This window comes from Cynoglossus semilaevis, chromosome 17, assembly GCF_000523025.1.
Source record: "Cynoglossus semilaevis isolate Cse_v1.0 chromosome 17, Cse_v1.0, whole genome shotgun sequence".
NCBI lineage: Eukaryota > Metazoa > Chordata > Actinopteri > Pleuronectiformes > Cynoglossidae > Cynoglossus > Cynoglossus semilaevis.
The window spans coordinates 15,864,816-15,876,390 of record NC_024323.1 but is presented as its reverse complement, the minus strand read 5'-3'; the positions used below and the strand labels follow the sequence as shown (position 1 = coordinate 15,876,390).

At 46.7% G+C, this 11,575-nt stretch overlaps 2 protein-coding genes across 5 annotated transcripts in view; both read left to right on the top strand.

The window, feature by feature from the left end:
• The window catches only part of cpt1a2b (carnitine palmitoyltransferase 1A2b), a 14,434-nt gene extending 5,953 nt beyond the window's left edge, over positions 1-8,481 (top strand). The window contains exons 5-19 of one of the 2 annotated variants that reach the window (XM_008330718.3): positions 54-155; positions 238-375; positions 894-971; positions 1,170-1,277; positions 1,592-1,679; positions 1,929-2,124; positions 2,820-3,008; positions 3,140-3,245; positions 4,049-4,165; positions 5,057-5,221; positions 5,312-5,440; positions 5,516-5,671; positions 6,388-6,501; positions 7,022-7,114; positions 7,230-8,481. In XM_008330718.3, the coding sequence (XP_008328940.1) occupies positions 54-155; positions 238-375; positions 894-971; positions 1,170-1,277; positions 1,592-1,679; positions 1,929-2,124; positions 2,820-3,008; positions 3,140-3,245; positions 4,049-4,165; positions 5,057-5,221; positions 5,312-5,440; positions 5,516-5,671; positions 6,388-6,501; positions 7,022-7,114; positions 7,230-7,358 (1,908 nt within the window). In that variant the 3' untranslated portion in view covers positions 7,359-8,481. Of the gene's footprint in view, positions 1-53; positions 156-237; positions 376-893; positions 972-1,169; positions 1,278-1,591; positions 1,680-1,928; positions 2,125-2,819; positions 3,009-3,139; positions 3,246-4,048; positions 4,166-5,056; positions 5,222-5,311; positions 5,441-5,515; positions 5,672-6,387; positions 6,502-6,928; positions 7,115-7,229 lie in introns of those variants that run through there. The other variant, XM_025064815.1, reaches the window with a different exon arrangement.
• Positions 8,482-8,601: 120 nt separating this feature from the next.
• LOC103393674 (uncharacterized) overlaps positions 8,602-11,575 on the top strand; it is an 11,265-nt gene continuing 8,291 nt past the window's right edge. For 2 of the 3 annotated variants that reach the window (XM_008330719.3, XM_025064816.1), the window contains exon 1: positions 8,882-9,088. The gene's annotated coding sequence lies outside the window, so the exon portion shown is untranslated. Of the gene's footprint in view, positions 9,089-11,575 lie in introns of all 3 variants that reach the window. The other variant, XM_025064818.1, reaches the window with a different exon arrangement.

Genomic DNA, 11,575 nt, shown 5'->3' with positions numbered 1-11,575 from the left:
TTTTGGTTTTTTTTTTTTTTTTTTTTTCTTCTTCTTCTCTTGGTTCCACACAGACTCTGCTCAGGTTGTTGTCCAGCAGGAAGCCCATGCTGTACAGCTATCAAACCTCTCTACCTCACCTGCCTGTTCCTGCCATCAAGGACACACTGAGTCGGGTGAGAACACACACACACACACTCACACACCAGACCAGGAAGGACTGAACACCTGACTCAAACGTTCTCCCCCCCCCCCCAGCACCTGGAGTCTGTGCGTCCTTTGCTCAATGATGTAGAGTTTGAGCGAATGACTGAACTGAGTCAGCTGTTTGAAAATAGTTTGGGAAATCGACTCCAGCGCTACCTGAAGCTTAAAGCACTGTGGGCTACAAACTATGTGAGTACACACTACTTCATTCACTACTTCATTCACTACGTCATTAACTACTTCATTCACTACTTCATTCACTACGTCATTCACTACTTCATTCACTACTTCTTATTTTTCATAACTTTTCATCCTGACTGACGTCGACCTGCGTCAGTCTGCTTCCTCAGTTGAAGGAACTAAAATCCTCAGGATAAGTAGACGATAGTTAATGTGGAATTCATTAAAACATAAACAACTACTGTTATTGACCTTTTCTCTGAATTTGTTTGTACGTTGAGTAAGTCATTATTGATGATGTAATAATGAAGAAAACGTAAAGTTTTTTTTTTTTTGCCATGTGTAGTATTTGTCACTGTACTTCTTATTCATCATGTTCACATCCCAGTTTTCAAAGCCAGCTCTTGGCATAGGCCACATTTGCTTTTTCCTAGAGCTCCCCCTGCTGGATGAGTCAGATAATTTGTGATGTGGTTGTTTCCTTAAATCATGAAACAGAAAATGAATGTAACTTGTCTTTGTTCCAGGTCAGTGACTGGTGGGAGGAATATGTTTACTTGAGGGGTCGAGGTCCAATCATGGTCAACAGTAACTACTACGGCATGGTAACCACCGCAGTGTAACACTGACAACAACAACACAACAACAACAACAACAACTGAAATGATTTTTATTCCTATTTTCACCTTCTATAAAACATTTTTGATGTATCATCCAGGTCTGGTGGTTCAGTAACTCCACAGAGAATTGAGGATCTGATTGAACATCACCTTTTATTTTATTTTGGTTTTGTTTTTAAACAGGATTTCCTGTACGTGACACCAACCCCCCTGCAGGCGGCCAGAGCAGGAAACACCATCACGGCTCTGCTTCTCTATCGACGCAAGTTGAACAGAGAGGAACTCAAACCGGTAGGACCGCATTACTGATAGACCTGGGTGTGTCTGTGTGACATTTTTGTGACGGGTGGAGAACGAATAAACACACACATATATTTATTAAATATAAAAAGGTTTATAAAAAAGTTGACCGTCTCTCAGCACTCATCATGTGAGCTCCCTCTATCCATGTGGAACTCTGAGGATAAAGGCCAAACTACCAGTAGGGGGCGACAGTTGTCGACACAAAGAACTTAGGAATATACAGTGTGGTCCTGTTGCTGATGCATGAAGTACTCATGGTGCTGATAAACGTGTTTGTGTGTGTGTGTGTGCCTGTGTGTCAGAGTTTTGTTCCTGGTACGGTCATCCCTCTGTGTGCCGCTCAGTGTGAGAGGATGTTCAACACAACACGCACCCCCGGAGAGGAGACTGGTAACCTAGCAACACACACACAAACACACTGTTATTATTTTGTTATATAAAATAATTATTATATATATATAATTGATGAACAAATTTTCATTTCATTGTTTCTACAAAAAGAAATGTAATAAAAATCATATTGCACCTCTTCTGTACTCTGCTGCCCCCCTCTGGAGACACACTTTCTCACACTTGTGTAGAGCATGTTCTATTGACAAAGTGCGGCTTGATTGAATACTTTTCTTTTGCTCTCTGCAGATGTCATACAGCACTGGCAGGACAGTGAGTTTGTGGCAGTCTACCACAAGGGGCGCTTTTTCCGGCTGTGGGTGTACCACGCCGGTCGACTGCTTTCCCCTCGGGAAATTGAGTACCAGGTTCAGAGGATCTTGGAGGATTCCTCCCCCTCACAGCCAGGAGAGGAAAAACTGGGGGCTCTGACTGCTGGAGACAGGTAGGGGGGGGGTGTCTTCAGGCTGGTGTATCTACACTGACATCTAGTGTCCAGAACGTTCTCCCTCAGAGCTGCTGGACGTTAGATTTAAGGTGTTGTGACATGGCAGGATTTAATAATCGGTTCAACAAATAAACCGTAAACTTTAAGAGCCAGGAGGAAAGAGACGTCGGATAAACACCACTGACCAGCATCCTCTGGCCACAAGAGGGCACCAGAGTACACCTTTTACACCAATGGTTGCTTTCAGTTCCCTTGTTTTTCCTCCGACAAAGGAAGGGAGTAGACCTCATATTAAATACAGCGGGGCTTCAGGATACCAGGCTAATCCGTGCCACGACCCCCCCTCCACCCCCCCATTAAATAGAACTAAATATAAACAAATTTGTTCCAGCCCCCCTGAAATATACTGTGAATTAATTTAATTAAATCCCCCATCAAAACATCAAAAACATAGAAATAAACAAATATATTAATCATAAAATAATAATAATTAAGGAAACATTTTATATTAAAGTGAGTAAAAAACCAAAAAACCACCCAGAGACGGACAGTGAACGGTTGATCTGGAAGCTACAAGAATAAGGATCAGGACATTTTATATTAAAATGCAGTGAAGTAGAGACAACCAGCCCTGGTCAGGGTTCATGTCCACTCAAGTCCTGGGTTAATTCATCTGATCTTTTCCTGTCAAGGGTTCCTTGGGCTCAAACCAGAAAAAAATTCTTCAGCTCCGGTGTCAACAAGCGCTCGCTGGACATCATAGAGAGGGCGGCGTTCTTTGTCACCTTGGACGATGAAGAGCAGGGCATGAGAGGAGACGATCCGGAGGGAAACCTGGACCGCTACGCCAAGTCCCTGCTGCACGGGAAATGTTACGACAGGTGAGAAGATGAGAGCGTGTGTGTGTGTGTGTGTGTGTGTGGGCGTCAGTCATTGAGGACTAGGCCTGTATCTTTATTAGTTAATGATAAACCGTTAACTAAGAGACTGTCTCTGTGTGTGTGTGTTCCAGGTGGTTTGATAAATCCTTCTCCATCGTCATATACAAGAATGGGAAGAATGGCCTGAATGCAGAACATTCCTGGGCTGATGCCCCCACCATTGCCCACCTCTGGGAGGTGAGGTTTGATCCTCGTATTAGGCTCTGAGCGGAGAGGGGGGAGGGAGGGGGGTCCACAGATGTTTAATACGGTCCCTGAGGAGTGGACCCTTACAGGGTGACAACTAACAGTCAGTAAGAAAACAGTCAGTAAGAAAGGGAGGAGGAGGAGGAGGAGCAGCTCAAAGGGGTCAACTCCTCAAACATCTGTACAGAAAAAAAACAGGACCAGGGGTTCTAAAGGACCGGGGGTTCTATAAAGGACCGGTGGTTCTAAAGGACCGGGGGTTCTATAAAGGACCGGTGGTTCTATAAAGGACCGGTGGTTCTATAAAGGACCAGTGGTTCTAAAGGACCAGTGGTTCTAAAGGACCGGTGGTTCATTGTCTCCACTGTTGTTGGTGTTTGAACAGTAAGATCTACAGTAGGTTCTTTAGTCAATAGAAAACTTTCAAATGGCAGGACATATGACTCTCCACCTCACCTCCTCCCCCCCCCCCCCCCCCCCCTCCCCCCCCCCCCCTCCCCTCCTCCTCTCCTCCTCTCCTCCTCACCTCCTCTCCTCCTCCCCTCCTCCTCCTCTCCTCCTCACCTCCTCCTCCTCTCCTCCTCCTCTCCTCCTCACCTCCTCTCCTCCTCCCCTCCTCCTCCTCTCCTCCTCACCTCCTCCTCTCCTCCTCTCCTCCCCCCCCCCCCCCCCCCCCTCCCCCCCCCCCCCTCCCCTCCTCCTCTCCTCCTCTCCTCCTCACCTCCTCCTCCTCTCCTCCTCCTCTCCTCCTCACCTCCTCCTCCTCTCCTCCTCCTCTCCTCCAGTACACCCAGTACACACTGGCCACAGATGCCTTCCAGCTGGGCTACATTGAGGACGGCCACTGTAAGGGCGACGTGGACCGGTCACTACCGTACCCTCAGAGACTTTTCTGGGACATTCCCTCAGAGGTATGTGTTAGTGTGTGTGTGTGTGTTTGATTCCTTGACTTGGTCTCCACCACCCCACCCCTCCCCCCAGGACTAGATCATGCTCTCTGGAGACATTTACCTGGGCTTCACTCTCAGTTGTAAAGATGAAGTTGACATAATACACAGTGTAGTTGAACCAACTGCACAGCAGGGGGCGGTGTTTGTTTAAATCCTCACCACTGTTTTCCACAGTTTCAGCTCTTTACTTTCTCTTTCTCTGCCACTGCGCTGCTCCAACAGGAGAAGAGCAGAAGGAAAGTGAAGAACTGACGGCTCTTTATATGAAAAGGTTCAGTTCTTAGAATTCTGCCTCTGTGTTTGGGACAGAACAGAAGTCTGGGAAAAACCAGAGGCGTTTTCCTGTTTTTTACTTTGTTCTTCTCCACACTGTCTACTCTGTGTGATGACATCATCCTTGTTATCACGCCATCATTTCCTCCTCAGTGTAGTGTTGTCACTGTACTACAGTGTCAAACTTCAGATGGAGTGTGAGGTGATTGGCTGATCTGTCACATGACACCAGGCGCTCAGTATCTGAATACTCAGCACTGAGTGGCAGATAGAGGTGTCCTCGTTAGGTGGCGCTGCAGTTCTGAGACAACAACAACAACAACAACAACAACAACAACAACAACAACAACAACAACAACAACAACAACAACAACAACAACAACAACAACAACAACAACAACAACAACAACAACAACAACAACAACAACAACAACAACAACAACAACAACAACAACAACAACAACAACAACATGTCCTCTTCCTTTTGTCCTCTTCCTTTTTTCTCCAGGTGTTTTCAGGTTGTCTCTTCTCTTGGCTCCAGTTTTAAGTTTTTATTTTCCCGCCTTCTCCCTTGGTCAGGTTGAGGTCCAGGTCCAAAGATCTCTGTCCGTGGCCCAGGCGCTGGCCGACACCGTGGACTGCTACATCTTTCCCTTCAGAGAGTTTGGCAAAGGGCGGATCAAGAAGCTGCGCGTCAGCCCAGACGCCTTCATCCAGATCAGCCTGCAGCTGGCGTACTTCAGGGTGCCTCACCCCGATTATGTAGATACATATATGATATACTGCATTTATCATCCAAACAGGAAACTGAATCTTTTTTCTTTTTCTCCCCAGGACCGCGGTGGTTTCTGCCTGACCTACGAGGCCTCGATGACCCGTCTGTTCAGAGAGGGCAGGACGGAGACGGTTCGATCCTGCTCCAACGAGAGCTCCGACTTTGTCAAAGCTCTGGAAGGTGGAGAGGTACGAGACGCCTCAGTCTTCTCTTCTCTTCTCTTCTCTTTTGAGGCATGAACTGAAGAGTGTGGTGTTTTACAGTCAGCTGACCAGTGCAGACGCCTGTTCCGCCTGGCGTCGGAGAAACATCAGAACCTTTATCGAATGGCCATGACTGGAGCTGGAATAGACAGACACCTCTTCTGTCTGTATGTGGTGTCCAAGTACCTGGGGGTGGAGTCGTCGTTCCTTAAAGAGGTAACGGTCCCAGAGTGTCACAGGTCGATGTCTAGAACCAGTTCAGACCGGTTTGATCTTCAGATCACGTCTGATATTTGACTCATCTCAAATGGAAATCTGTTAAAACATCACACCTTTGGATGAGCTTTTAAATCCACTCCAATCTGACAAGACGAGGACTCAGGTCGTGACCTCAGGTCGTGACTTCAGGTCGTGACTTCAGGTCAAAGACACAATTCTTCTCCAAGTCCTTTTTTTGACTTTCGATGTTGTATTTCCTGCCATGTACAGCAGATGATCTGTAACTGACCTTAGAACACACACACACACACACACACAGTAATTACACAGTAATTACACAGTAATTTGTCCAGTGTTTACCCTACAGATAGAAAGGAAAGTGAACTCCTTGTTATTGCACCATTGCACCACCACTGCACCACCGCACCACCACCGCACCACTGCACCACCACTGCACCACTGACCACTGCACCACCACTGCACCACCACTGCACCACTGCACACAACCAAATGTTAACCCTTCACCACAGCCAGCAGGGGGCGGCTTTAACACCTGTGGAGCAGTGTGTGGGGACAGTGCCTTGCTCAGAGCACCTCAGTGGTAACTTGGTGGACTCGAACCTGAGACCCAAGTTCGCTTCCTTAACCGCTAAGCCACTCACTGCTGCCCCCTGCTGACTTCACTTTGATTCCATTCCACCTCCACCTCCCAGGTTCTGTCGGAGCCGTGGCGTCTCTCCACCAGTCAGACTCCGGTGCAGCAGATGGAACTGTTTGACCTCAAAAACAACCCCGACTACATCTCCCTGGGCGGGGGCTTTGGACCGGTGAGTTGACTTCTTCCTGTCCCATTGTTTGACCCTGTTTCCTTTCAACAAACAAGGCGCTCGTTTCAGAACTTTCATCATCGATAACTTTATGAAATGAAGGAATACAACCCTGTCCCATTTGGTTGCTATAGCAACAGTCCTCTCCTTCACTTGTCTGTGAAGTGATGTGCTACAGTGCACGGAGTGAGTCTGCAGGGGGCGCAGCTGGACGCCTGCTGCAGATGTTCAAATGTTGTTGTTGTTGTTGAAATACTTCCTCATCACAGATGGTTACACCATGTCATTATGGCTGTGTGAATAAATACGATGAGCCGTGGAGTTACGGTGAATATGAAACGATGATGATGATGATGATGATGATGAAGATCTCCCTTCACTGGGCTGTGATTGGACGTTTCACATTTCATCATCGTAACTTTCTTAGCGTGGACCAAGTCTTTGACCTAGACCTGACGAGACGCCTCAGCGGTCAGTCTGCTCCTGCTGACCTCGTGTGTGATTTTCCCGCTCCTGTCAGGTGGCAGACGACGGATACGGCGTTTCTTACATCATCGTCGGCGAGGATTTGATCAACTTCCACGTGTCGTCCAAAAACTCCTGCAGCGAGACTGTGAGTAAAACTACCCTGTTGACATCAGTCTCAGTGTGGCTCCGTGACGAGGACAGTCGTCCTGAGACCCACAGCCCCCCCCCCCCTCATCGTCTGTTTTCCGTCTTGGTTTCAGGACTCCCACAGGTTCGGAGCCAAGATAAGTCAAGCTCTCAAAGACATCATGACCGTCCTGTCCTCTGACCCCAAGACCTCCTCGTCCTCCAGGGCCACGGAGCAGCGTCAGTCCAAGAAGCTCCTCTGAGTGCAGCAGCAGGAGGAGGAGGAGGAGGAGGAGGAAGAGGAGCTCCTTAACAGCAGCTCCTTGTGGAAATAGTCCATGAACTTTGACTTTTTAAAGTGTGGAGGAAAAGGGAGGGAAACCTGAGGGTTAAACAGGACCATGTCAATTTTTGTTCTGGTTACTGTTTCACACACACACACACACACACGTACATGTTTCTGTGGTTGTGAAAAGGTCAAAGGTCCATCCCTGACTTCCTTTCTTTCTTTTTTTCCCGTTTGTCGACACTTGAGTTCCGACAGAGTGATATTTATTGTACAGGAAGTCGTTGAAGTGAAACATTCATCATGAAACGACCAGATTAATGATGTGGGTTTTTATTTGAAGTTTATTTTTGGAGCCAGTGTGAAATGAGGCCAAACAGCTGATCCACTGAGCTGGGGGGGGCAGAGGGAGGGGGGGGGTGTAAAGGTCTACGGTTAGCTTAATTACAGGTTAACAGTGAACTAGGTTGATGGTTAAATACTGGTTTATCAGTAACACTTCCTGTCACTGATGGTTTGGCTGTTTGTTCTCCCTCCCTGTGTGACAGAGTCGGTGTCATGTGACCAATCACAGATCTAGGAGGTATCGGGACCTGACCAGTGCAGTCCTGTTAACCTAGCATAGCGATAACCAACTCATTAACTCTAACCCTGTGTCGTAGATTATTCAAAATATATTTGTTACTGTGTCTTTTGTTGGTTTCAGGTTCAACGTGTTTAACTTGTCGTTTTCACACTGTTCAAAGACCAGAGCATTAACACGGACCCCGGTCTGGGTCAGTGGACCCCGGTCTGGGCCCACGGACCCCGGTCTGGGCCCACGGACCCCGGTCCGTGAAGCAGTGAGTGAAGTGACATCGTCTTCATCTGATTTTAACAACATTGATTAAAGTTGTAACATTTTTTTAAACCAGGTACAGATTGTGTTCTAACCCCGGTCGGTGCTGATGTGGTTTACTGAGTCCAGAACCTTCTGTTGTTACTGTCACGACTTTGTTTATGGTGAACCTTGTTTTTTTTTTTGTTTGTTTGTTTTTTTTTTTGTAACATGTTTATAAACAGTGGTGACGGCGTTTGTATAAAATAAAACTTTTACTGACTTTTCCACGTTTCCATCGTCTGTTCTTCACTGCTGTGGTTTTCTGTCGAACTGAAGAAAACGGATGTTTCAACTTTGAAATGCACACGACGGGAGTGTTCGTGACGTCATATACGCCTCGATGCCTGCGTTGATTTGGCGGTGAGATTGGATACCTTTGGTTGGTTGTTCGCTCCTCCGTCAGACGTCAGTGTAAACGGAAGTGAAAGACAACTGTGACGTTCGTGTTTAAAAGCGATTCGACTGATTTGTTTCAAATATTCCAACGTTTTAATCTCGGTCTGGGATTAAACGTTTGTTTTTAACGTTCGAGTTCTGTTGATTCAAGGTTTGAATCAACAGGTTTGAGTTATTAATGCCCCTGCCCCTCCTCTTTGCCCTCCCATGTGAACACACTCCCAACCGTGGAATTAAAAAAAGACATGACTTTATCTGAGTGAGTGAGTGAGTGTGTGTGTGTTTGGAATCTCCTCCATGACGCCACGCGTGTTTGAGAGGCCGCCTATGAAGAGGAGTTAAAGGGGACAAAAGTGAAAGTGAAAAATCTCAGAATGTGAGCAGCGCCGCAGCGGAGCAGACAGGGCGGACGGAGTCAACAACCGAGGACGGTAAGAACCGAGAACCGTGATCAGATGTGTGCGTGTCCCGTCGTAACGCTGTCTGAGAGAGAGAGAGAGAGAGAGAGAGAGAGGTTTATCGCTGGTTGGACTGACGTGACCTGGAGACACGCACTCGGTTTTCTGTCCTGTCACTCCACGGTTCTCTTCATAATACTGAAATAGCGCTGTTGTTCGTTTGTGCCGTAAAAAATGTGTTTGTGCAATTAAAGCTTTGAAGTAATTTACAAAAGACTTGTTCTGGCCTGTGACGTCACGCAGCCCCCTCCCCGTGTCCTTCTTCTTTTTCTTTCGGCTTAGTCCCTTTTTTTTCCAGCTACAGCAAATGATTGATTTCCATCTGTCCCTGTTCTCTGCATCTCCTCCTCTGACTCCAACTATCTGCATGTCCTCCCTCACTGCATCCATATATCTCCTCTTTGGCCTGGTAGCTCCATCTCTAACATTCTTCTACCAATGTCTCCACTGTCCCTCCTCTGGACATGTCCAAACCATCTCCATCTGGCTTCTCTGTCTTTGTCTCCTAACCTTCCTGTCTGTGTTGTTCCTGTAATGACCTCATTCCTGATTCTGTCCATTCTTGTCACTCCTAGAGAGAATCTTAGCATCTTTAACTCTGCCACCTCCAGCTCCACCTCCTGTCTTCTGCCTACTGCTACTGTCTCTAAACCATACATCATGGCTGGTCTCACCACCGTCCTGTAAACCTTTCCCTTCATCTTAGCTGACTCTCTTCTGTCACAGATCACTCCTGACACTGTTCTCCAGCTGTTCCATCCTGCCTGTCCTCTATTCTTCTCCTCTCTTCCACAGTCTCCACTGCTCTGAACAGTTGGTCCTCATCAGTACCTAAACTCCTCCACCTCCACCACCTCTGCTCCTTCTAACCTCACTATTTCACTGTTCTGCCTTTTCCTTTACACACTGTACTTCTCTGTGGTCTGAACCATACTGTTGTTCACCAATCTCCACTTCCTGCCTCAACCGAGCTTCAACTACTCTATGACTCATCCACTTTATCCCTCTGTAGTTCTTACCCCTCTGTGCATCAGCCTTCTTATACATTGGCACCAGAACACTTTTCCTCCACTCATCAGGCATCTTGCCAGTCTCTAAAATTCTGTTAAACAACCCAGTCAGGAAATTTCCCGCCACTTCTCCTAAACACTTCCATACTTCCTCTGGTATGTCATCAGGACCACCTGACTCTCCTCATTTCTTCATCCTCTTCAGGGCTTTTCTAACTTCATCCTTTCTAACCTGATCTACCTTCTTCCTACTAGTCTCTGGTTCCTCGTTTCTACTTTCCCTTTCATTTTCCTCATTTAACAACTCCTCAAAGTATTCCTCCCCTCCCCTCTGACCCCTCCCCTCCCCTCTGACCCCCGTGTCCAAATCATCCATATTAGTCCCTGTCGTGTGTGTCGCGTTTGTGCTTTAATGGTTTGTACCAAAAAATAGTTACATCGAAAGCAACTGACTGACCATCAAGATCAGTGTTCAGTCAGAAGTGGAGTTCAGTGGAGGTCAGTGGAGGTCAGTGGAGGTCAGTGGAGGTCAGTGGAGGTCAGTCTCTTGGATGAAACGTCTTCCTTTGTGCAGTTGCTTTCGATGTAACTGTTTTCACACGTGTGACGTCACCATGTCGTTCATCTTTGGTCACACGAACGCTCCAAGAAGTGAAGGAACTCAGCACTGCCCCTAGTGGAAGCGTTGCTTAACAACTACGAATGAATGAAAGACTTTCATTCCACACATCTCCCCCCCCCCCCCCCCCCAGTTGTTCGTTTGTTGTAGTTGTTCGTTTGTTGTAGTTGTTCGTTTGTTGTAGTTGTTCGTTTGTTGTAGTTGTTCGTTTGTTGTAGTTGTTCGTTTGTTGTAGTTGTTCGTTTGTTGTAGTTGTTCGTTTGTTGTAGTTGTTCGTTTGTTGTAGTTGTTCGTTTGTTGTAGTTGTTCGTTTGTTGTAGTTGTTCGTTTGTTGTAGTTGTTCGTTTGTTGTAGTTGTTCGTTTGTTGTAGTTGTTCGTTTGTTGTAGTTGTTCGTTTGTTGTAGTTGTTCGTTTGTTGTAGTTGTTCGTTTGTTGTAGTTGTTCGTTTGTTGTAGTTGTTCGTTTGTTGTAGTTGTTCGTTTGTTGTAGTTGTTCGTTTGTTGTAGTTGTTCGTTTGTTGTAGTTGTTCGTTTGTTGTAGTTGTTCGTTTGTTGTAGTTGTTCGTTTGTTGTAGTTGTTCGTTTGTTGTAGTTGTTCGTTTGTTGTAGCTGTTCGTTTGTAGTCACGTTTGTTTCTGTCACCTCAAGTCCCGTCCTGCAGGAACATGACAAAACACATGTACTGGAACTGGTCCACACAGAGCAGCTCCTCCAGGACGTGTGTGTGTGTGTGTGTGTGTGTGTGTTACACTGTTTAGCCCACGGGCACATTGGCTCTGATGGTGGAATGTGAGTAGACTGTCTCCATTGACACACACACACACACACACA